Raw genomic sequence first — 26,976 nt, 5'->3', positions numbered from 1 at the left:
GCTAAATATTTCTAGTAGGACTCACTGCAAATGACACAGTACATGTCAGTCTGACATCTTCTCATAAGCTGTCAGGGTGACTGCTGGACCTGACAACATGGTAACCAGTGAGGTTATAATAAGAATCATCTTCTTGTCACAGACTGTGGTTGGGTTTCTGGGCAATTCCTTTCTCTTCCACCATTATCTACTGTTTAGTTTCAGTGCATACACACTGAGGTCCACAGACTGGTTTCTGATGCATTTGGCTGTAGCCAACATCTTAACTTTGTTGTGAAAAAGAGTGTCCCAGACAATGACATCTTTTGGGTTGAAAGACTTCCTCAATGATTTTAGATGCCAAGGACTTTTTTCTCTCCACAAAGTGGGCAGGGGTGTGTCCATAGGCAGCACTAGCTTCCTGAGCATCTTCCAGGTCATCACCATCAGTCCCATGGATTCCAGATGGGTAGAACTTAAAGGAAGAAGACAAAAACATATTGGTTCTTCTGTTTACGTGAGCTGGATCCTGCACATGCTTGTTAGTCTTAATCTTGTGTTTGTGAAAGCAAAACACAACAAGAGCAACACAATAGACCTAAAAGATCTAGGATACTGTGCTGCTGCTTCTTTTGAGAAAATTAATAACATATTGTATGCAACATTTCTGTCAGTTCCTGATTTTCCTTTTGTGGCCCTGATGGTCTGGGCCAGCACCTGCATGCTTCTTACACTGCACAGGCACAGGCCTTCTTTTACATACTCTCCTTCATCCTTATCATCTGTTTAACTCTTTACTGATTGTTCCTGCTGAATATGTCTACATTCCTTGCTGGATGTTTCCCCACTATTAGCCCCTTCCTGCTCTTGAGCCCCAAGTCCAGCATTTTCCAGGACTTTCTCTCCACAAAGAATGGAAAAAACACGTAATCTTAAGATAAACATATAACTGAAAGCTTTTTCACAATTTTATTGTTTTCATAATTGCACCATAATATTGAAGAGGAGCATAGCAGTCATTTAATAAACAAACAGATATTTTATTAAAACACGCTTTTGCATTGTGAATATGTGAATGTATGTATAAGCACATATAACATACATATTAAAAATGTATTTATTCGTATAACATTAATTATCCACCACTAAACATTTTCAAACACTGTGGGTACCTTATGTAAGTGTGACATCTTAAGAAAAAGACTGAATACAAAATCTAAATTGCATGTTTTGCAGAATTAAAAGAGTGATAAATATGATTTATATTAACATAAAAGTAATATATTTTATATTGTTTTGATATATTATTTTATTTATAAAAATTTCCACTTCCTCCCCTCCTTCCCATACCCTCCCGCTCCCCCCACTCCCTCTCCTCCTCCCTCTTCAGTCCAAGAGAGTCAGGGTTTCCTGCCCTGTGGGAATTCCAAGTTCCTCCCCCCTCCCTTCAGGTCCAGGAAGGTGAGCATCCAAACAGACCAGGATCCCGAAAAGCCAGTACATGCAGACGAAACAAGACCCAGTGCCATTGTCAATGGCTTCTCAGTCAGCCCCCATGTCAGCCACATTCAAAGAATCTGGTTTGATCACATGCTCGTTCAGTCCCCGTACAGCTGGCCTTGGTAAGCTCTCCTTCGATCAGTCCACTTGTATCAGTGGGTGAACGCACACCTCGCGGTCCTGACTTCCTTTTTTTCATGTTCTCCCTCCCTCTGCTTCTCATTTGGACCTAGGGAGTTAAATCCAGTGTTCCAATGTGTATCTATGTCTCTATCTCCATCCATCGCCAGATGAAGGTTCTGTGGTGACATGCAAAATATTCATCAGTATGGTTATGGGCCAAGGCCAGTTCAAGCATCCTCTCCTCTGCTGCCCAGGGAATAATCTGGGGACCTCTCCTTGGGCCTGGGAACCCCTCCAGAATCAAGTCTCTTGCAAACCCTAAAATGGTTTGAGATATATTCTTCCCTGTTCCCATAACCATCCTTCCTCCCTCCCCTCATCCCATTCCCCCAAGCCATCCCCAATCCTCCCCCTCTCCCTAACCATCTCCCATTACTTCCACCCCCCTACCTCCCGTGGACCCAAGTTTGCCTGGCAATCTTGTCTACTTCCAATATCCAGGAGGATAACTATATGATTTTCTTCAGGTTCACCTTCTTATTTAGCTTCTCTAGGATCATGAATTATAGGCTCAAAGACCTTTAACTATGGCTAGAATCCACTTATGAGTGAGTACATACCATATTCCTCTTTTTAGATCTGGGTTACCTCACTCAGTAAAGCGTTTTCTATTTCCATCCATTTGCATGTAAAGTTCAAGATGTCATTATTTTTGACCACTGAGTAAAACTCTAATGTGTATATGTTCCACACCTTCTTTAACCATTCTTCTATTGAGGGGCACCTAGGTTGTTTCCATGTTCTGGCTATTACAAATAGTGCAGCTATGAATATAGTTGAACAAATACTTTTGTAGTATGATAGGGCATCTCTTGGGTATATTCCCAAGAGTGGAATTGCTGGGTCCTGAGGGAGGTTGACTCCCAGTTTCCTGAGAAACTGCCACACTGATTTCCACAGTGGCTGCACAAGTTTGCATTCCCACCAACAATGGATGAGTGTTCCCCTCACTCCACATCCTCTCCAGCATGGGCTATCATTGGTGTTTTTGAGTTTAGCTATTCTGACAGGTGTAAGATGTTATCTCAAAGTTGTTTTGATTTGCATTTCCCTGATCGCTAAGGAGGTTGAGCATGACCTTAAGTGCCTTTTGTCCATTCGAAGTTCATCTGTTGTGAATTCTCTGTTCAGTTCAGTACCCCATTTTTTTAATTGGGTTAATTAGAGTTTTAGTGTCTAGTTTCTTGAGTTCTTTGTATATTTTGGAGATCAGACCTTTGTCTGATGAGGGGTTTGTGAAGACCTTCTCCCAGTGGGAAGGTAGCCTTTTTGTCTTACTGACAGTGTCCTTTGCTTTACAGAAGCTTCTCAGTTTCAGGAGGTCCCATTTATTCATTGATTCTCTTATTGTCTGTGCTACTGGGGTTCTACTTAGGAAGTGCTCTCCTGTGCCTATATCTTGTAGACTACATCCCAATTTCTCTTCTATCAGGTTCAAAGTGGACAGATTAATGTTGATGTCTTTAATCCATTTGGACCTGAGTTTTGTGCATGGTGATAGATATGGATCTACTTTCATTCTTCTACAGGTTGACATCCAGTTATGCCAGCACCATTTGTTAAAGATGCTTTCCTTTTTCCATCGTATACCTTTAGCTCCCTTGTCGAAAATTAGGTGTTCATAGGTTTGTGGGTTAATATTCGGGTCTTCTATTCGATTCCATGGGTCGACTTCTCTGTTCTTATGCCAATAACAAGCTGTTTTCAATACTGTTGCTCTGTAATAGAGTTTGAAGTCAGGGATGGTAATGCCTCCAGAAGTTCCTTTATTGTATAAGATTGTTTTGGCTATCTTGAGTTTTTTGTTTTTCCATATAAACTTGATTATTGTTCTCTCAAGATCTGTGAAGAAGTTTGATGGGATTTTGATGGGGGATTGCATTGAATCAATAGATTGCTTTTGGTAGAATTGTCATTTTTACTATGTTGATTCTCCCAATCCAAGAGCAGGGGAGGTCTTTACATTTTCTGGTATCCTCCTCAATTTCTTTCTTCAAAGACTTAAAGTTCTTGTCAAATAGGTCTTTCACTTCCTTGGTTAGAGTTACCCCAAGATATTTTATGCTATTTGTGGCTATCTTGAAAGGTGATGTTTCTCTGATTTCCCTTTCTGCTTCTTTATCCTTTGTGTATAGGAGGGCAACCGATTTTTTGGAGTTGATCTTGTATCCTGCCACATTACTAAAGGTGTTTATCACCTGTAGGAGTTCTTTGGTAGAGTTTTTGGGGTTGCTTATGTACACTATCATATTGTCTGCAAATAACAAAAGTTTTACTTCACCATTTCCAATTCGAATCCCCTTGATCCCCTTATGTTGTCTTATTGCTATTGCTAAAACTTTGAGCAGTATATTGAAGAGGTATGGAGAGAGTGGACAGCCTTGTCGTGTTCCTGATTTTAGTGGAATAGCTTTGAGTTTCTCTCCATTCAATTTGATGTTAGCTGTCTGCTTGCTGTATATTGCTTTTATTATATTTAGGTATGATCCTTGTATCCCCAATCTCTCCAACACCTTTATCATAAATGGGTGTTGAATTTTGTCAAATGCTTTTTCAGCATCTAATGAAATGATCATATGGTTTTTTCTTTCAGTTTATTTATATGATGGATTATATTGATTGATTTTCGTATGCTTTTTGTGCATAATCTAAATAAGTCCTTGGTTAACTCATGATCTATAGTTCCTCTTTTTGACAAAACTGTTGACTGAAGCAATTGTTTCCAAAGTGTTTAAAAGGATGGCTTAATAAATGTCTAGCATGCAGTTGAAAATGTTGTTTCCGCTCTGCATCCCGTGTCCTGTTTTATTAGACATCCTTACCCAGGGACCCCCGATGCACTAGACATTGACATCCAACCCTGGACTTTTATTGGTAGGGAAGTTTTTAATTACAGCTTCTATTTCCCTGAGGCTTATAGGTCTATTTAAATTGCTCACCTGGTCTCGATTTAATTTTTGTATATGGTATCTATCTAAAAAAATTGTCCATTTCTTTTACATTTTCCAATTTTGTGGAATACAGGTTTTTGTAGTAAGACTTAATGATTCTCTGAATTTCCACTCCCCCTCAAAGAAAATTCTCTTAGCAACAGACAGATATAACTACAAAATCCCCACAATGAACCAAATTGCAGAGTTGTGGAGGCCAGCCCCAAGGGATACATCTACAAAAGATTCCTATACCTAAGAATCAAGGAACATTTTTGAAGATGAGATAGAAATATTGTAGCAGCCAGAAGAACAGGAAAATTTTTGTGAGACTGTGTCTCCTAATAATGAAAGAAGTTAAATCCATAGTCTCAACTCTGTGACCACCTAAAAGGAAGCTGAGCATGGACACAAACAATGGGCATGCCTAATTCAATGGGGAGAAGCCCGCAACCCTACACACAGGCAACTGAACAATAATGTGAAGTGGAGAATTAATCTTCCCTAGGGAGGATTGTTTACCCACTACCAAAGGGTCAGCCTTGAAAAATATGTCTAAGTAACATAGAACATAGCGAGTAAGTTATATTTAGCAATATGTATGTATATACACAGACATTACAATCTCTTCTCTCTTCTCTCTCTCTCTCTCTCTCTCACACACACACACACACACGTGCGCATGCACAGTAACAATTAATTTAAAAAAGAGGCCATGTATTTAAAAGAAATGGAGGAGATTTTATGGAAAATTTGGTGAAAGAAATGGGAGAGGAGAAATCTTGTATTAATATTATAATCCCCAAATATAAAAAGAAAAAAAAGAAAAACAAAAATAAAATAATAACAGCTAAGGAGCCAATGACAAACCAAAGTAGGAAAACAACAAAATATATCTGAGTGAAACAATGAGGATTGTTTTTCTTTTTCAGGGGTGTTTTATCTGCATGTATGTCTATGCACCATGTGTGTTCCTAGTGCTAACAGACCCAGAAGGCATTGGATACCCTAGAGTGACATTACAGATTGAGTACCTAGGTGAGGGTGCAGGAAATTCAAAGTGAGTCTTCTGAAAGAGCACACAGTGCTCCTAACCATTGAGTCATCCCTAAACCCAGGAGACCACTGAGTTTTACTAAGTGACTTACAAGAGTGGGGGTAAGGGGTTACAGATAGAAGCACAAAGGACTCAACGACAGCTAATAGCTAAGCTGAGGGGTAATGGCTAAGGAAGTTGGAGACCTGGGGATCACTGCACAGCTTGAAAACAGCTTAAGGGAGGTTGAAGTGCCTTTTGAGACACTCACTATTTCCTTCATGCAGCTTGTCTTGCAGGTCAGGCAGCTTGACTGGTGTCTGCTTCATGGTTGGTCTCAGTATTTTCTATGTGGCTCAGCTTGTCTGAAGTGTCAGTGTCCTTTATTTCTGTACTTCAGGAGCTTCTCTGTAGGACAGAATGTATTACCTCCCATTATAGCATCCCATTAGTTTATCTTTTAACCCCTGCATTTTAAAGAGCTTTCTCCAAGACAGAGGGGTTTCACCTCAGAGACTGATACACAGTAAACACTCCTGGCTATGAACTCCAGATATGAACTCAGATCTTGGCATTTTATCACCGAGCACTTGCTCATTGCTGCTTCTTTTCACACTAGTGGAATCAGCTCAGCTATCCACCAACTGACACATGGGTAACTGAAATGTAATACATAGCTACAAAAGTATATATGTTAGTTGCAAATAAAAATGAAAGTGTGAAATTTGGATGTAAATGCAGGCAATGGAAAATATGGTAAGTGATGCCAACTAGGCCTCAAATGTTAAACATCACATTTTCTCCCATGTCAGTCTTCACTTGTGCTCAGTTAGAGTATACAAGTCAGGAAGCTAGAGACAGACAATAAGAGGGAGATGGAGGAAAAGAGGGTGGATAGGTTCCATGAAATAGGAAGGCAGGATACCGAGGGCAGAATGGTTCAAATATGTACTCTGCTGGTTGAGAAGAGGAGGCTGCTGGAAGGCCAAATGACACACCCATGAAAAAGCTACATGGGAACCTATCATTTTACAACCCAAGTAAAAAATACAAAAAGAGGGATAGTAGAACACATGTGCTATAATGTACTCTATATGTGTTATAATGTACAATAAAGGTGCTGGATAATATGAACTAGATGTTTAACTTAGATGAGGCAGGAAGGAGGATAAGTGGGTGGATTAACCAAAAGAATAAAGCCTTATGAAATCCCACTGTCTTATAAGTTAATAGAAAATATAATTTTCAAAACTTTGAACAGAGATGTCCCATTTGGGTAAATAATGCTGCTTCCATTCAAAGGGCTATTAAATCCAATTCTCTCTACCAGGTACTGGTTATCTGCCTAGGACTTACTGGTCAGGGAGGTCCCAGAGGCATCCCAAATAAAACAGATTACTTGGCCACCATATATACATGATGTTATTTATTGAAGATACCAAAGAGAGAAAGGATGCAATCTTGAACCTACCAGAAAATTCTCCCTACTGGCTAGCTTTCACATGACTGAAGTCAATGGTCCCTGCATCCTACAATACCAATCTACAAACCAGGATGTGTGCACAGCACAAAACCGGCCCAACTGCTTATGGGCATAATCACCTGTCAATTGGATCTATGGCTTGCTCCACTGAGGGGAATTCGCACCTTCTACTATAAACATGATCAAATACCATGACTTGGGGAGTATAGGCCAAGGGCGGACCTACTGGTATTGCATTAATGATCATATTAATTTCCATCAAAATATCCAGGTTTATAATTATCAATTTGCAGTACTCTTAACCTTAGTGAAAGAAGCCTGCTGCAGTTGGTGGTGGGCATTGCAGATTCATATTTTGAAAATATACTGTAGAAGTCTCGGATAAATACCATCTCCCTCACTGCTGAGGGAGAGTCCAACGAGACTCCTTTCACTCCATGAAGCTCTACTGGCCATTAATAGCAGCTATATTATTTTAGAATATTGAGTAAATACTACCCCATTTGTCCTCAAGACTTCAAAATTAGTGTATGCTCTTGGGGATTTACCCCATTTGTCCTCAAGACTTCAAAATTAGTGTATGCTTTTGGGGATTTCTTTGTTGTTGTTTTGCTTGAGGCAGGGTTTCTCAAGGCTGGACTTGAACTCAATAGAGTTCAGCCTACCTTTGCCTCCAGAGAGTTGGTATTAAAGACATGGAGGACCATACCCTTAGTCTTTGAAGATTTGTAAGCTGTATGTGAGCATGCTCATGTTTTCAGTCACTTGTTATCCCTTTATAATTTCTCACCTTCTTACTCTTTTTAAGGTTTGACTCCTATGAAAACTTGAAAGGTGAACAAAAAAAATATAAGACATTATTAAAGCACTTTTTTGTTTCTTTCATAATGAATTCTTATGTCTATAATTTCAGAACTAGGTAAAGGATTTGTCGAATTGAAAGCATTTCAAGGGTGGAATTTATAAAGAACAACACATGGGGGTTATATATGGTACACCTGCAGATGGTTTCTCAAAACTATGAATTTTGTGATGAACAGCAAAATTAGAGGTCTCTGTCACATTTTTTTCATTTACTATATTTGAATCATTTCATTATGATTCTTTGTTGTTGAGTTTATGTAGTTCTGCCTGTCCAGAAACTATGTAGACAATGATGGCCTCTGACACACAGATCTTCGTGTCTGTTTCCTGAGTGCTGGAATTAAAGGCATGAAATTTTGCATACTGAACAAGATAAATGTTCTTATTACAGGATTTTCTAGGAGTTGTATATATGGCTTAGTGGTTGAAAGTATTGGATGCTATTCTAGAGAACCAGGGTTCAATTCCCAATACACACAGGGCTCACAATTTTCTGTTATCTCAGCTTCAGTGGATATAATGACCTCTTATGGCCTCACCAAGCACCAGGCAAACATGCAGAATACAGAAATACTTGCAGACAAAGCAATCATAAACATTAAGAAAAAACTTTTTAAAAGAAAATATAATAAAAAAGAAAAAACTTTCCATTACTTTTATAGAATTTTATTTTAATATAAACCTATAATATTTTTCTAAGATTTAGACCTCCATTCAAGGTATTCACAAGTTTATGTTTTTATTATATACTATTGGGATTTATAAGCAGAGAATAGCAGATAACTACTATGTCCCATTATTTACAATGGTATTTTTCTCTTACAGTATGAATTTTCTGATATCTTCTTTTTTTGTTTGTTTAGTGTTTCGTTGTTTTGTTTTTGGAGACATGGTTTTGTGTGTAGCTTTGGAGCCTTTCCTGGAACTTGCTCTGTAGACCAGGCTGGCCTTGCACTCATCATGATCCCATTTGCCTCTGCCTTCTGAATGCTGGTTTTAAAGGTGTGTGCCACCACCACCCGGCTCAGTCTTTGCATTTATAAAAATTCTCTCCAATACTAATTTTCTGATCTGCTCTAAGATATACACACCTAAAAAAAGACTTGTCACATTCCTTACATCTGTAAGGTCTCTCTCCAGTACGAATTCTCTGATATGTTCTAAGACGTGAGTCCTAGGTAAAGGATTTGTCACAATACCTCACATTTCTAATGTTTCTCTCCAGTATGGATTCTGTAATGCCTTTTACGATGTCACAATCTTTGCATTCATACAATATCTCTAGAGAATGATTTTTATGATGCCTTCTAAATGATTAATAGTGGGCAAAGAATCTGTGTCATGGTCATTGCATTTATAAGGATCCTCTCCAGTATACAGTCTGTATTGGCTTCTACAGTGTGAAAGCTGACGAAAGACCTTGCCACATACTTCATAATCAGAATGTTCCTCAGCAGTATGGATTTTCTGATGTCTCCTGAAACTAGAATAGTGGGCAAAGGATCTGTCACATTTCTCACATTTGTAAGGTTTCTCTCCTGTATGCAATTTCTGATGGCTTTTGAGTGCTGAGGACTGAGGAAAAGACTTTTCACATTCTCTGCATTTGTATGGTTTCTCCCCAGTATGAAGTCTTTGATGCGTTTTCAGACTTGAGCACTGGGTAAAGGATTTGTCACATTCCTCACATTTGTAAGGCTTCTCTCCTGTATGCATTTTCTGATGGCTTTTAAGTGCTGACAAGTGACGAAATGACTTTCCACATTCTCTGCATACATAAGGTCTCTCTCCAGTATGAGTTCTTTGATGTGTTTTAAGATTTGTACACTGGGTGAAAGATTTGTCACAAACGTTGCACTTGTAGGGTTTCTTTCCCGTATGTATTCTCTGGTGCACAGAGAGGCTTGTGGAATTACTGAAGTATTTCCCACATTCCTCACAATGGTATGTTTTCTCTCTATTACAGATTGCTTGCTGCATAACACTGAATGCATTAAGAAAAGAGTCAGCATATTCTCCCAGCCTGTGCTCTTTCTTTGCTGTGCAGACTCTCTGATCTTGAGTAATGTTGGATTTCTCGTAGTCTTTAGATTTGCAAGGGTTTTCTCCACTTTCATGTCTATCTGGGTTTGAAGAGTCAATTGAGTCCTTCCTGTGATTATTGCATCTGTAGTCATTGGAGTTTTCTGTAGTTTCACTTGTTCTATAAGGTGCACATGTGGAGGGGTCATGAGGCATTTTGTCAAGCTCATTACACGGAGAAGACTCCTTTTCATTATTCACATGCTGATGGACAGGATCACATATGTAATCGTTCTCTGGAAAATGAGTATAGTCAGATTAATAGGCCTTGTTCCAATAATAAACATCTGATAAGTGATTGTGACTCACTATGTTCTCTATTACGATATGTCAACCAGCAACTATTTTGCACAGAGTTCCTGGTACTCAACATTTTTTCCTTTCACTATAATTATAAGAATTATCCCCCAAACAGAGTGACAGCCTTCAAGAAGAAGAAACAAATAACTGAGGAATCGGCAATTAGCTTTAGGATGGAGCTTACTGATGGATTATATTCAGAATACATGTGTCTATTTTAAAATATTTTTTTCTATGAAATTGTTAAAGAAAAGTTTACTACAATTCTAGGTTCAGTGTTTGTACTTACTAATGCAAAGCAATGAAAAGTACTGTTCAGAAGACCAATTCCTTTGAAAACTAAAGGCTTACTTAAAAGAATCAAAGGAAAACTAAGCAGTGGTAGCACATGTATTTAGTCCCACCATTTGGACAAGTGGATCTCTGTGAGTTTGAGAAGTTTGGATTATAGAGGAAGTTCCAGGAGAGTCAAGGCGACAGAGTAAAACCTTGTCTTAAAGAAACAAATCAAATCAAAACAAAACAAAACAAATTTAAAAAGCATCAAAGGGTTATTTTTTTTCTCAAAAAAACACATTAGGCTTTTCAAAAGTAAGGGAAGTAAAGCAAGTATTTTGTCAGATATCAAAGGCTCTAGATTACAGAGTCTCGAATCTGTATTATTTGAGGCAGGGCAGTTATGGGCAGCTATTGCTTATTTCTATCCTCCACTGTCTGAGCTCCACACACTGCTGTGTTTCTTAACTTTCATCATACGGTCATTTACAAGTCTCCTCTGTACACTGACTCCTGAAATTATTTCCCAGAAATGTATCAGTGTATTCTCCACTGGGAAGAAAATGATGTAATATAAAGACACACAGCAAGGAAAGCAATTACAGAATAATCCTACTTCTTGGACTCATGTTAGAATTTGTAAGATTATTCTAATCTGATATCAGCACAATGAAATAAAATTACATTTTGTACTAGTATTGAGTCACCATAATTCAGGTGCAATGGGCACTTGTCTTCTAACAGCTACAACAGGCAGGATGCATCACGGGGCCAGGACACGATACTAAGGTAAATGATCAGGAATCCTTTCAAGTGGGAATATAGCAAAAACATTCTCAGCTCTTTCTCTTTCACTGAAAGCCATTACTGTGTTCTGTTCATTCACTAGCCCACCCTGGTTGTGGCTACTCTCTCCTCCCCACATTCCAGGGCAATCTCATTTGCTTCATACAGGTAACCAGGCTTACCTTGCATATAATAATCTATGCGTTTTGTGAGGTATCCTATGAATTATGGCAGAGGTTTTAGAAACAATACCGACATTGAACACAGTATTGGGCTCAGTACATGAAGAGACCACAAAATAGAGGAGTCTAGGAATGATTTCCCAATTGCTATTTCCTGTCAGACCTTCAGCATAGTTAGGGAGAATTTTAGGTTTGGATATCTTGAGTTCTCACAGGTAAAACAATGTAAAATGCAATGATGGACACAGAGCTTTAAGATAATAGGTGGGACCAGCCATAAAACCTGTAACCCAGAGTCTGTCCTGCCTGCACGATATGCTAGGGTAATGTTGGAACAGAAACTGTGGGAGTAACAAACAAATGTCTGCTTTTACTTAAGGTTCAATCCACAAGATGGAACCCATAACCAATACTGCGTGGGTAACCAAGAACCAGAGAATAGATAATCCTGAGACCTAGTATAAATCAAAAACTACTGATGTGAAAAGAAAAAAAAAATAGTATCAACAAATCGCCTCCTGATGATATTCTTCTATACTCATAGATCAGTGCCTTATACAGTCATCAACAGAGAAGCTTCCCCTGGCAGCAGATAGAACAGATGTAGAGAACCACAGCCAGACAGTACATATAGAGAAAGTCTACATGAGATGTCTCCATCAAATCCTTCCCCTGAGAGCTCAGGGATCCATGCAGAAGAGGAGGTGAAATGAGTCTAAGAAGCAAAGGGGATGGAGGACAACAAAAGAACAAGGCCCTCTGAACCAACTAGCCAAGTGCAAGTGAATTCACAAAGACAGAAGCAGCAAGCACAGGGCCTACACGGATCTGCACCAGGCTTTCTGCATATGAATTATAGCTTTAAGCTTAGTGTTATCATAGGACTTCTGAATGTGAGAATAAATGTTTCTCTGATACTTGTACCTGTTCTTAGGATTCTTTTTCTTCTTGTCCAACTTTAATATGATGGTTTTTGCTTTATTTTATTTTGTGATGCTTAGTTGTTATTTCTTAGAAGCCTGCTCTTTTTTGGGGGAGGTGGGAGGCAGGTTTTGAGACAGGGTTTCTCTGAGTAATAGATCTGGATCACCCAGAACGAGCTTTGTAGATCAGGCTGGCCTGAAACTCACAGAAATTCACTAGAGAGCTGAGATTAAAGGTGTGCCTCACTATGTCTGGCTCCAAGCCTGATTTTTGTAATGAGAGAGAGATAGAAAGGGAGTAGATATTGAGGGAAGGCTAAATGGGGAGGAACTTGGAGAAATACAGGAAGGGAAAAATATAACCAGGATATATTGTATGAGAAAAAATAAATCTATTCCAATGAAAGTGAAAAAAATGAAAAGGAATGTGTGGCTGGAAATATTATATGCTGCAGAATTTCTGAATGCATCTTGGAACCAAAGTGAAAGGTGCTGGACACCTCTAACATGGAAAATGGAAAGAAAGCAGCAAAATACCAAGAAAAAGTTCTTTTCTACTACCAAACTTTTCCTAATTTCCTTTTGTTTCCAAGACAGCCTAACAGAGAGTTTACAACCTAGAAAGTACATACAAAGCCTGAGTTAGGAATTCTACAGCAAAATGTTCTCACCCACAGAGACCAGGTTGTTGTAATTTTCCAACATCACATCAATGTACAAAGTCCTCTGAGCAGAGTCCAGGCATTCCCACTCCTCCTGGGAGAAGTCTACAGTCACATCCTGGAATGTCAACAGACCCTGAAATAAAAACTTACAGTGTGATCAGGCGATACCAGGTAGAGCACTTTCCTAGATATAAGGAGACTTACGCAAATCAGGAATGTAGATGAGCAAAGACAACTCCTCAAAAAGTTAATTTCTAATATAGTCATATTCTACATGGGCTTTCTAACTGAAAACAAAATGCCACAACATTCTCACAACCAATATGCATGAAACAATACCCATTTAAAGTCTGGACAAGGTTATCTATCTGTTATGGATGCTATGTTTATATCCTACAGGATAACAGTGTACATATAACTCAGAAAAAAAAATTCATGATGAAGAAATGTGATTTTAAATGCTGTGTCTGTAGATGATGGTAAATTCTGACTCTGAATCAATCCTGTCTGTACGTGGGCCTTACACAACGCTATTCTAAAAGAGGCAGCTGGGATGTCTAAAGTCTAGTTTTAGCGCCACACCATTACAGAGAGAAAGGGTAGATATAGAAGGCGGAATTCATGACTGACTTTAGAGTCAAAGAGCTTTGTTTTTGTTTTTTCCACAGTAAGGAGTGTAACAACCCTGCATACTTGCTATTATATTAACAAATAAAATCATGTAGTTTATGAACTAATTTATAAGAATATTTAACCCACTACCAAGCAGATTTAAAATCTGTATCAGCCATGTTTGACATAATCTAAAATTGTCCCAACAGTATGCATAAGGAAACTTTGACAAATAACACTTTCAGAGGTTTAGAAGAAAATTTTACCACCGAAGAGCTATCAAAATTGAGGGAAGTCCAAAAGCACATTAAATAATAAATTTAAGTTACATCTAAGCAAGTACACATAAATGAAGTAACTTGAATGTATTCAGGAATGACACAGATTTCTAGTGAATAAATGAATATATTAAATTATGTGAGAATTATACTCATTTTCTGTGCTTTGCAAATATAATAGAGCACAAAAATCTCAGCTATTGTATCTGAATTTTGTAATCCTCAATATGTTCTTGTTAGTATTTAGGCTACATTGTCTAACAGATTTTAGGTTAGTAGCGTTCATGATTTCTCCTTTATTTTTCTGGAAAAGGAAACTAGTGACATATTCTGTCTGAGTCACAAGTCAGGATAGCAATGCAAACCCAAGGGTCAGAGCCCATTTCTCCAATCTCCACTTTAAAACACTGCAGCTTCAGGCTAGGGAAGTAGAGCCATGATTCTCGCAGGAATTGACTAGAACAAAGCAATCATGAGGAATGTTCTTTCTGCATCAAATGTGATGTCTTATGCACATCAATTAGTCAATACTCCAAGACACCTTTACTGATGTATTCCACATGGTGTTATATAATGAGTCCCAGGGAAAAATGACTGCACAGTGGAATCCTATTTAGTGCAAAAAGAAAAAGAGAAATAAAAAAGACCCTTGAACATCCTAACCAAGTCAGTGATATGAGCAGCCAATGTCCTGGGAAAAACAGATTGCAGGTTTCAACAAACACATGGACATCATCACTGTTGTGATATTAAATACCAAAGTGAAACACAAGTAGACTATAATCAATCTAAGTTTATATTCAAGAACATCAATTTCATGACAAACTCAAACCACATGTTGCTGCCATGTTCTGCACTCCCTAGTGTACTTAAATCATTAGTATTAGGAACAAAGCATTATTTTGTATTAAGAATCAAGATATGAGCCGGGCAGTGGTGGTGCAAGCCTTTAATCCCAGCACTTGGGAGGCAGAGGCAGGCAGATGTCTGTAAGTCCAAGGCAAGCCAGGTCTACAAGAGCTAGTTCCAGGACAGGATCCAAAGCTATAGAGAAACCTTGTTTCAAAAATACAAAAAAGAATCAAGACATAAATCTCTTTAATTCCATCATTTTAAGATGTTGTGGAAACTAGTCCATGTTTCAATATGCATTTTTATAACCATGATTCAAGGAAATGGAACAGAGCCTACATGGCACATAAGCCATCACAGAATAATATATGTGAATACAGTATTGTTGTTAGGAAGAGCCGCTTGTTAGTTTCCAGCTGCTCAGTCCTGAAATAATCACACAGAACCCATATTATTTAAATCAATGCTTGGTCCATTAGCTCTAGCTTCTTACTGGCTAACACTTACACCTTAATTTAACCCATTTCTAGTAATCTGTGTATCGCCACATGGCTGTGGCTTACTGGCTAAAGTTCCAGCGTTTGTCTCCAGCAGGGCTACATGGCTTCTCCTTTACTCTGCCCTTCTTTCTCTCAGCCTTCAGTTTAGTTTTCCCTGCTTAGCTAGGCCTCCTCCTACACAGTATATTCACTATAGCAATGGGGCACCAACATGTATTTTTAGTCCATGTGTCACAGTGGAAATATTTTCAAAGTTACAGGTCATAAGTCAATGTGGAAAATTTTTCCCTCAAAAAAAAAATGGTGGTAGGGTAGAATTACAAAAAGTGGTAGAACATGTGTAGAATTATGGAACTGTATTGTATAGCTCCAATCATAAAGATGGCCTAGCATGGTCATAAAAATAGAAGAATAACAGAATAAGATAGAGGTCCCAGAAAGCCATGATTACTTAATATTTAATAAAGGAAGCAAAAAGAGATTATAAAAATGTGGCCTTTAAAACAAATGGGGCTGGCAAAACTGGATCCAATAGGAGAATGAAATTAGATTCTTACCTTTCATCATATATAAAAATCCACTCAAAATGGATCAAAAACCTTAATTAAAGCAGAAAAATAGAAACATAGGAACAGGGAATACTCATGAAGACACTGGGATGGGCAAGGACTTACTGCTTAGAAAGAACATCATTAGCACAGGAACTGACCCAAGTATTAACAGATGGGCTACATGAATATAAGGAGTTTCTGTATGAAAACAGTCAGCAGAGCACACAGACACCCCACAGAAAGGGGGAAAAATCTGTATCAGTGGCACTTTGGATAGTAGCTCATACCTAGAATTTACTAAGAATTACAGAAATCTAAGGAAGTAGAAATACCAATCAACAAATGGGAAAATTAACTGAATGGAAACTTTTCAAAGACTGGACAATTGGCCAATAAATATTACAAAAAAAATGTATGAAACCACTAAAATGTCATTATGGAAATGCAAACTAAAACTACATTGAAATATTGCCTTAAGTGAGGCAGGATAGCTGTCATAAACCAATCTGACAATAAACGTTAGAGAGGATAAGGAGAGAAAGAAAGCTTTATTGACTGTTGGTGTGTGGATGTGTGTGAGGGTTGTGATACACATTAATACAGTCATTGTGGAAATCAGTTTGGAGAGTATTTAAAAAATTAGAGATGGAATTAATGTATAGCTCAGCCATTTCAGTTCTTGGCATATACCCAGAAGTCCACAACTTACTAAAAATCTATTTACATCCCATGTTTGCTGCTGCTTTATTCACCTTAGGAAAGTTCTGGAATTATTCTAATTGTCTATCAATAGATAAATGGGTAATGAAAGTGGTATACATATAAAATGGAATACTATTCAGGCAAAGAGAAAAAATGGAATGAAAATATGCAGGAAAATGGTTGGACTCAGAAAGTGTAATAGTGAAGTCATAGAGTGCCATAAAGGAAGAAGTCACGTTTTCCCTCATATGCAGAATCTAGCCAATAATAGATATTTATGGAAACCATGTACATGTGGGCAAAGTAGAATAGGAAAATAGACAGTAAGAAAGGTTACATATTAGGGGTTGAGGTAGGACTGAATGTAGGTAAGGAACATCAGTTATGAAAAAGGATATAAATGTAATTACATTTCTAGTTCTAATTCTGTCACTGTTTTTTTTTTATCTATTTTGTGTCTGTTGGATAAGTTCATAAAAATATATACAAGAGTGAAAAAATTCCCATGTGAGGTTGCAGAGCTTCTGCTTCCAATGACTACTCTAACTGCAAAACAGTATATTGAGTTGTATAGTCTTTGGGTCTGGTCAGATATAGCAAGTGACTTTTGTTGTTTGTTTGCTTGCAACACTTTTTATATCAAAGTTAAAAAAATTATCAGAAAATTAGGATGTGCATTATCTCAAAACTTTTTTTTTTATTTGTAGAAAAAGAGAGGACACAACCACTGACCTGGGACAGATTAACTGAAGAATCAGTCATTTCTTACTGCTTCTCTTCTTCGAGTTTCTCTTTCAGGAGCAATGAATAGACAGCTTGTTAGACTTTCACATTGAGGGGTCAAAAAGAAAGAAAAAAATTAATACTGAAAGCTGTTAGACATGTCAAACCACATGAAAAAAATCCAAGCAACAGAATAAAACCAGGTGTCTAGACAATGATCTCAAATCCAGCAGAACGTGGAACAACCCTTAGCTTAGAAAAAAAAAATCACCATCAACAAGATTGTTGCAACTAGAAAAATACTCTCTTAAAATTGGTGTAGACATAAGTGTATTTCAAGATAGTCTGGAATTAGCACAATTGATTTCACTAACGCAGCACTGAAGATAATAAATTAGAGGCAAAACATACACTGGAGAGTCAGACGAATTATCCATGAGAACATGGGAAATAATAAATTTCATGTGAAGAATAGATAAATACAAGAGAACTGGGAAGTAATCATCCATGGGAAAGAAGCCAACCGCAGAAGTCCGCCCTTTTGTCTGCAAGGTCCTTGGCCCACCAAGAGTCCCCGCTCCTGTACTGAGGAGATCCATCCAGAGGGGTAAGTGTGTGCCTGCCCAGTTGGCCAGTCCCGAACGGAGTACAGGGCCCCTACAGCTCCTGCTGCAGGGGCTTCTTTGTTCCACAGAACCCTGCCTCCCCTAAGCCTGCCCTATTTTCTGCAAGGTCCTTGGCCGAGGAAGAGTTCCTGCTCCTGCATTGAAGAGATCCATCCAGAGGGGTAAGTGTGTGCCCGCCTGGCCTGACAATCCAGGAACAGAGTACAGGGCCCCTCCAGCTCCTACTGCAGGGGCTTCTTTGTTCCATACAACCCTGCCTTCCCCAAGCCTATCCAATTGTCTGCGAGGGCCCAGGAAGAGTTCTTGCTCCTGTACTGAGGGGATCCATCCAGAGGGGTAAGTGTGTGCCCGCCCGATGGACTGTCCAGGAACAGAGTACAGGGCCCCTCCAGCTCCTGCTGCAGGTTTTTTTCTTTTGTTCCACATGACCCTGCCTCCCCCAAGCCTGCCCTAATGTCTGCGAGGTCCTTGGCCCAGGAAGAATTCCTGCTCCTGCACTAAGGAGATCAATCCAGAAGGCACTCCTTTCCATCTGCGGGGTGCTTAGAGCCACCACAACCACAGCCAGTTCCAGTGACGAGGGATCCTAAGAGAGGGCAGACAAAGAAAAATCCCCAAGTCCACAGTCAGTCACAGATTGGACCAAGCAAAGATTGGACCAAGACGTCAAGATTCTCCTGGCAGCATTTGAAGGAAGAGATGGGCAGGCAACAATGCAAGAATTCATCCAAAAACCTGAAAAGAAACATGACAACACCAGAGTCCAGTGATCATGCAACAAGAAAACTTGAACACCCTATTCCAGAAGAAGTAGAAGAAATCGACTTTAAATGTAACATTATGGAAAGAATAGAGGCCCTTAAACAGGATGTGAAAAACTCCCTTAAAGAAATGGATGAGAAGACAAACAAAAATTAGAATAAATGAATAAATCTCTCAAAGATACCCAAGAAAACAAAGAAAAAGCAATGAAACAGGAAATGGATACAGTTCAAGACTTGAAAACTGAACTTCCAAAAAGAGCTAATAATACCTTTACTTCTTAATGTGTTTCACATAATAGAAACAGAAGACTCATTGCCAAACTCTTTTTATGAAGCTACATAAAACCTGATACCAAAACCACACACAGACTCAACCAAGAAAGAGAATTACAGACGAATCTCACCCATGAACATCAACGAAAAAATTCTCAATAAAATACTGGCAAACCGAATCCAAGAACACATTAGAAAAATTATCCATTATGATCAAGCAGGCTTCATCCCAGAGATGCAGGGCTGATTCAACATACGCAAATCTATCAATGCAATCCATCATATAAATAAAGTGAAAGGAAAAAGCCGTATGATCATTTCATTAGATGCTGAAAAAGCATTTGTCAAAATTCAACACCCTTTTATGATAAAGGTCTTGGAGAGATTAGGGATATAAGGTTCATTCCCAAATATAATAAAAGCAATAGACAGCAAGCCGACAGCTAACATTAAATGAAATGGAGAGGAACTCAAAGCCATCCCACTAAAATCAGGAACACGACAAGGCTGTCCACTCTCCCCATACCTCTTCAAAATAGTGCTTGAAGTTCTAGCAATAGCAATAAGACAACATAATGAGATCAAGGGGATTTGAATTGGAAAGGGAGAAGTCAAACTTTCACTATTTGCAGATGATATGATAGAGTACATAAGTGACCCCCAAAATTCTACCAAAGAACTCCAACAGCTGATAAACACCTTCAGTAATGTGGCAGGATACAAGATCAACTCAAAAAAAAAGTCAGTAGCCCTCTGATACACAAAAAATAAAGAAGCATAGAGGAAACTCAGAAACATCACCTTTCACAATAGTCACAAATAGTATAAAGTATCCTGGGGTAACACTAACCAAGGAAGTGAAAGATCTATTTGACAAGAACTTTAAGGCTTTGAAGAAAGAAATTGAAAATGATACCAGAAAATGGAAGGATCTCCCATGTTCTTGGATGGTAGGATCAACATAGTAAAAATGAAAATTCTACCAAAGCCAATCTATAGACTCAATGCAATCCCCATCAAAATCCCAACAAAATTTTTCACAGACCTTGAGATAACAATAATCAACTTTATATGAAAAAACAAAAAACCCAGGATAGCCAAAGCAATTCTATACAATAAAAGTACTTCCGGAGGCATTACCATCCCTGACTTCAAACTCTATTACAGAGCTACAGTAATGAAAACAGTTTGGTATTGGCATAAACAGAGACACTGACCAATGCAATCGAATCGAAGACCCAGATATTAATCCACAAACCTATGAACACCTGATTATTGACAAAGGAGCTATTTTGTCATATACAATGGAAGAAAGAAAGCATCTTTAACAAATGGTGCTAGCATAACTGGATGTCAACCTGTAGAAGAATGAAAATAGATCAATTATCTATCACCATGCACAAAACTCAAGTCCAAATGGATTAAAGACCTTAATATTAACCTGAACTCACTAAACCTGATAGAAGAGTAAGTGGGAAGTAGTCTGCAACACATGGGCACAGGAGATCACTTCCTACGTATAATCCCAGTAGCACAAACAATAAGAGCAACAATGAATAAATGGGACCTCCTGAAACTGAGAATCTTCTTATAGCAAAGGACACTGCCATTAAGACAAAAAGGCAGCCCACTGAATGGGAGAAGAAAACAACCCCGCATCAGACAAAGGCCTGATGTCCAAAATATATAAAAAACTCAAGAAACTAGATATTAAAATTCTGAATATCCCAATTAAAAAATGGGGTACTGAACTGAACAGAGAATTCTCAACAGAAGAACTTCGAATGGCAAAAAGACACTTAAGGTCATGTTCAACCTCCTTAGGAAACCGGAAAATGCAAATCAAAACAACTTTGAGATACCATCTTACACCTGTCAGAATGGCTAAAATAAAAAACTCCAAAGATAATCTATGCTGGAGAGGATGTGGAGTAAGGAGAACACTCATCCATTGCTGGTGGGAATGCAAACCACTTTGGAAATCTGTGGCGGTTTCTCAGGAAACTGGGAGTCAACCTACCTCAGAATCTAGCAATTTAACTCTTGGGAATATACTCAAGAGATGCCCAATCATACTGCAAAAGCATTTGTTCAACTATGTTCATAGCAGCATTATTTGTAATAGCCAGAACCTGGAAACAACCTAGGTGATCCTCAATGGAAGAATGGATAAACAATGTGTGGCACATATATACATTAGAGATCTACCCAGTGGTAAAAAACAAAAAACAATGACATCTTGAATTTTGCATGCAAATGGATGGAAATAGAAAACAGTATACTGAGTGAGATAACCCAGACCGAAAAAGATGAATATGGTATGTACTTACTCATTAGTGGATTCTAGCCATAAACAAAGGACATTGATCCTATAGTTCATGATCCTAGAGAAGCTAAATAATAAGGTGAACCCAAAGAAAAACATATAGAGATCCTTCTGGAAATTGGAAGCAGACAAGATTGCCGGGTAAAAGTTGGGGGCATGGCGGTGGGAACGGGGTGGAGGGAAGGGGAGAGGAGAAAGAAGGGAGAACAGGAGGATTGGGGAAAGTTTGGGGAAGTAGGATGGTTGAGATGGAGGAAGAGTGGATATGGGAGCAGGAAAGAAGATATCTTAATTAATGGAGCCATTTTTGGGTTGGCAGGTGTCCAAAGGGATGTCCCCAGCTAGGTCCTTGGGCAGTAGAGGAGAGGATGCCTGAAATGGCCTTTTCCCATAGCCACACTGATGAATATCTTGAATATCACCATAGAACTTTCATCTGGCAATGGATGGAGATAGACAGAGACCCACATTGGAGCACTGGACTGAGCTCCCAAGGTCCAGATGAAGATCAGAAGGAGGGAGAAGATGAGCAAGGAAGTCAGGGTTGCGAGGGTTTTGTCCACCCACTGAGATGGTGTGACTGATCTAATGGGGGCCCACCAACGCCAGTTGGATTGGGACTGAACGAGCATTTGATCAAACTGGACCCTCTGAATGTGGCTGACAATGGAGGTTGACTGAGAAGCCAATGATAATGGCACTGGGATTTGATTTTACTGTATGTACTGGCTTTTTGGGATCCTAGTCTGTTTGGATTCACACTTTCCTAGGCCTGGATGGATTCGGGGAGGGTTTTGGACTTCTCACAGGGCAGGGTACCCTGTCTTCTCTTAGGAATGGAGGGGCTGGGGAGAGGGTGAGTGGGGGCAGTGGCAGGGAAATGGGAGGAGGTGTAAATTTTGAATGGTATTATTTATAAAGCAATAAAAAAAGAAAAAAAAAGAAGCAAGCAGCAATATCTCAGGGAAGGAAGAATACTACCAATAATCCAAACAGCAGCAACATAAAAAACAAAAAGCACAGGGAACCAACACTGTATGAACAATATATTTAGCCACTGTGGAAATCAATATAGAGAATCCTCAATTAAACAAATAAACCCTCATGTTAAACAAGTCAAGCACATGTCCTAGCTGTTCAATTCCTTGGCATATGCTCAAAGGACTCAACCCCCTCCTACTCCACAGATATTTGCTCAGCCATGTTCACTGCCACTCTATTCACAACAGTCACAAAAGAGAAACAACCTAAATGTCCTTCAGCTGCCGAATGGATAGTGAAAATATGGTACATATACAATATGAAACATAATTCACCTGTCAAAATTGAACTCTTGAGCTTTGAAGTTGAATGGCTGGATCTTACTTAGTGAGGTAACTCAGACCCAGAAAGACAATATGTGTTCTCTCGAATAGGAAGTTCCTAGCTCCTAATCTTCAGATGTGAATCCACAACCTGGAGTGACTGCAGTAACCAGAAAAACAAAAAGAGACCACCGTTAGGTGTGGGGAAGATAACAGGCAGGGGAATAACAGGGAACAAATGATCTGAAGGAGGAAAAAGAAAAACAGGGAGGATTTAATTATGGAGAAGGGACAAATATAAACACAAAAGGAGAGGGGTAAAATAACACGAAGGATGTCTAAGAAGTCATGAGAAATCAGACAATTATCATCTACTTAAAAATGCCTATAATACATATAGGTCTGTATATACATACCCATTTAGTGTGTAAATAAAGAGTTCTCATCTGGATTGATAATGCTCCTTACAAGGACATAGATTTTCTAACAAAGCCACCACACCAGGTAAAAGAAGCCTACTTTGAAATTGTTAACAACAGCTGTCCAAGACAATTCCAAAACATTACAAGCTATTGTTGTTGCCCATGTTTGCTTTCCAAAGGTAAAAGATCAGTACCCATTGTTGAAGAAGTCATGTACTTTGGACCAAAAAAAGAAAAAAAAAAAGACTAGTATGGTTTTATACCATTTTCTATTAACAATTAAGTGCTAGAGAGATAGAGAGATAGCTCAATGGTTAAAAGCACCTATTATTCTTGCATAGACTCAGGTTCCATTCCTTGAATGAACACTGTGCCTCCCAACTGTACAAAACAATTCTAGCATGCCCATGAAATACAGTCAAAGCGCCAGTCATCCTCGTGTGATTCCAGATGACACCGCAGATCCACACAACCAACAGTACCATGAGAGCTGAGGAAGACAAACAACCCAATGCAATAGAGCATCAGATTCAGAACCTGCCCAATAGCAATGACCATGTGAATGTTACCAAAATACCATGAACTTGTGCTGTAGACTGGACAGCCTCTTCATATAGTGGTATTCGGAAAAGTATCTATCTGCATAGAAAAACATGAATCTGGCTTCAATTTTCTCCTCCACACAAAGAACCACAGACTTCATGTCCTGAAACTGTGAACCTTGCAGAGTAACACAAAGGGCAACACTTGATACAACATCAGGAACTGACAAACAATACTGTGCACAATAAAAAACACCAAGGGAAAAGGTAATAATTAAAAGTATGAAGAGACGGGCTGCACAGCAGATACATTTATTAGATATCTACTTATACTACAATGGATAAAACCCCACAATCTACCAAAAATTACAAAGAAAGCCAATGACAATACAATCAATAAACAAACAAATGAATTAACAGACCGTGGTCAACAGCAGTCGAAATGGCCAACATGTATATATTAAAAAGTGTGACAGTGTAGATCGTAAGATAATGTAAATTCAATATACAGAGATTCCAATTCTCTCCAGTCAGTGATCACACTCAAATTCCTAAATAATAACAAATGCATTTCTTTCAGTAATTTCTTGAAATATAAATGGATAATATTTCCTAAGCAAATGATATAAACAGATTTAAGCATTCAAAAAAAGGACAGCTGAGAAAGCATGTATTTTCTACCAAATTTCATTTCATTTTTAAAGATGCAAAAAACTGAGAAAGAAGTTTTCAAAAAATGCCACATTTTTGATAATGAACAGCTGTTAAAGACAACTGATGATTATCATTACAATAGTAACAGAAAAATCAAGAAAAAAGTATCAAAATACAAAGTAAATAGTATTAGGAAATGATAAAATGGTCCATTAGATAGAAAGTCCTTAATCAACACAGGTGCATGTCACAAAACGTAGAATACAGATACGCACAGTGACAAAAAATAGGAGAATACATACAACATGTAAAAACTGACACAATGCCTCATTTTCTTTTCAAACACAAGACAACCTAGAAGGAGGTCTGACTTCTCTAAGACTCCAAGCAATTCCTCTAACACTGCTATTTGCATGTCTTACAGAAAGTAATCCCGAAAGTACCAAGGAAAAGAAAAGAGCCAGAAAATACTAAGAGGATCAAATTTAGAGGTGATCTACAGCATATTACAATTACAGCAATGGAAACCACTTGGAATGGTTATGACCACAAGACCATAGGAGATATCCATAGAAAGACAGTGTAGACGGAGTTATGTAGCACGTTTTCTAACTGGTCTTAATAATAATAAAAACCTGGAGTTAGATATTAGGGGGTGAAAGCTGAAAGAACAGAAAGCAGAGCAGCCAATCACTAGTTCTTACCTCTACGAAATCCCCAGATTGGATGAATGGGGTATCCTGTCTCTACAAATCCACAGACTGAATGTTTTGAGCTCCTGTCTCATCCTGCTTTATATTCCTCTCTCAGTCCAGCCATATCCCTTCCTATCTCCACCTCCGTAGTGTTGGGATTAAAGGTGTATGAGTCCCAAATACTGGGATTAAAGGTGTGAGCCACCACAGTCTGGCTCTGTTTCTATTTTATACTGGATCAATCTCATGTAGCCCAGAGTAGCCTTGAACTCACAGAGGTCCGTCTGCCTTTGCCTCCTGAGTGCTGGGGTTGAAGGTGTGTTCTACCACAGCCTGGCTTCAGTGGTTAACTAGTGGCTTGCTCCCCACTCTATATTCATGTAAGCTTTATTTGTTAAAGCACAAACAAAATATCACCACAAAGTTAAAGTCTGTAAATATATTTCCTGATTCTTATCAAAAACTCTGCTGGCATTACTTTCAGGAACAGATACATTAACACTAATAAGTAGAGAAAATGCTAGAATACCAAAGCTCCAAAATTCTGAAAACAATAAATAATCCTAGAGGCATTAATTTTCATTATTTTATAATATACTAAAATCATAGAAATGAAAACCAATTATGATGATGACATGATCAGTGATGTGAATGCAGTAAGGATAGCATCACTCACATACATGGTCAAATACAACTTTGTCTTCATTATCAATTCTTCTGTGGAAAGTCTTCTTGTGCCAACAATAGGTTAATCATGAGGAGTTCTGTCTCCATGGAAGTCTTCAGAATTATTTCTAGTGAAACTGAATGTTGCAAACCTGATTTCATGTCCCACTTCCACAATGACTTGAACCCCTTGCTGCCCTTTCACCAATCCCTCCACCATACCTGGATACTTAGCTACTGTCTCCTCCCTCTCCACCTTCCAGATCTTTTTGTTTTGCTGCACAGGGGAGCAGGTCTGGGTGATCAGTGAGACCTGCACATGAGAAAAAGATTGTTCAGAAATCATCTGGATTTCTAACAGAGTACCGTGCTCAGTAGATAAAGAGAGGATTCTACAAGTGATTCCCTGATTGAGATGCAGGGTCAGAACAATGCAAATATTTAGAAAGCATTTTCAGCGAGTATAACTTGAATCCCAAACTCAAGCACAGCTCAGTTAAAACTCGGGGGCAGAAATTAAAGTAAATAAATGATTTGTGTGACAATATTATACACAAATGAATTAGTGAATTTATCAAGGACCAAACATGATGGAAGTCTTTGATCTCTCAATGGGCATACACATGCTGAGTAATTTGCCAAAAAAGCCCCGAGGAAGAGCAAGGGAGACTCCAAGCAAACTGTTCTCACCCACAGAAACCAGACTGCTGCAATTCTACAATATCCAGTCTTTGTACAAAATATTCACAATATTACAAAATATTCACAAAAATATTTTGGAAATCAGAAGGTTAAAAAAAAAATCAGGATTAGTCCAGTGCAGATGATCTAAAATTTAACGACGGGGTAAGACATCCACAGCAATATTTCACAGCCGGCTTCCTTGTGAGCAGCAGAGAAACTGCTCGCAACTTGGTCCCTTCCCTCCTGGGTCTCAGCCCTGCAGCTCCTCAGACCTGGGAGGTTCCAAGGCCTCCGGGCTGCGGTTCCCCCTCTGTGCTGCTGACTTTCCCAGGCAGCCCCGCTCGGCGACTGCGGCTCCGGGGAGTTTTCGCGTCCCCTCAACACCCCGCCGCGTCGTCTACACCTAGGTCAGCAACACGCGACTGCCCACGGTGCAGGTCCCGAAGGAATCACAGGGAATCCACACTTACAACTTCTGGCTTTGGCTCATCAGCTCAATTTACCGAGCCTTAGCAAACGGACTTCCCAGCTTCCTTTACGTTACTAATCAAACCCCTCCGACTTACGCACTTCCTCTACACCTCACCAATGGCCAACAACATCCTCCATCCGC

General features: G+C 38.9%; 1 protein-coding gene across 3 annotated transcripts; it reads right to left on the bottom strand.

Moving 5' to 3' along the window:
* Nucleotides 1–8,688: 8,688 nt before the first annotated feature.
* Nucleotides 8,689–26,958, bottom strand: LOC125396694 (zinc finger protein 54-like). 3 transcript variants are annotated; one of them, XM_087910430.1, is made up of 6 exons: nt 26,867–26,958; nt 25,902–25,992; nt 17,417–17,508; nt 14,598–14,688; nt 13,196–13,323; nt 8,689–10,293 (listed from the first exon to the last, which is right to left on the bottom strand). In XM_087910430.1, the coding sequence occupies exons 5-6, from the start codon at nt 13,227–13,229 to the stop codon at nt 9,257–9,259; spliced, it is 1,071 nt and encodes a 356-aa protein (XP_087766556.1). In that variant the 5' UTR covers nt 13,230–13,323; nt 14,598–14,688; nt 17,417–17,508; nt 25,902–25,992; nt 26,867–26,958; the 3' UTR covers nt 8,689–9,256. The 3 variants fall into 3 exon arrangements, with proteins under 3 accessions (XP_087766556.1, XP_087766554.1, XP_087766562.1); XM_087910428.1 differs by lacking the exon at nt 14,598–14,688 and having other exon boundaries at nt 13,196–13,322; XM_087910436.1 differs by lacking the exons at nt 13,196–13,323; nt 14,598–14,688.
* Between the last annotated feature and the right edge of the window lie 18 nt (nt 26,959–26,976).

This window comes from Myodes glareolus, chromosome 1 (genome assembly GCF_982192425.1).
Source record: "Myodes glareolus chromosome 1, mMyoGla1.1, whole genome shotgun sequence".
Classification (NCBI taxonomy): Eukaryota; Metazoa; Chordata; class Mammalia; order Rodentia; family Cricetidae; genus Myodes; species Myodes glareolus.
This window is presented reverse-complemented; position numbering and strand designations above follow the sequence as displayed.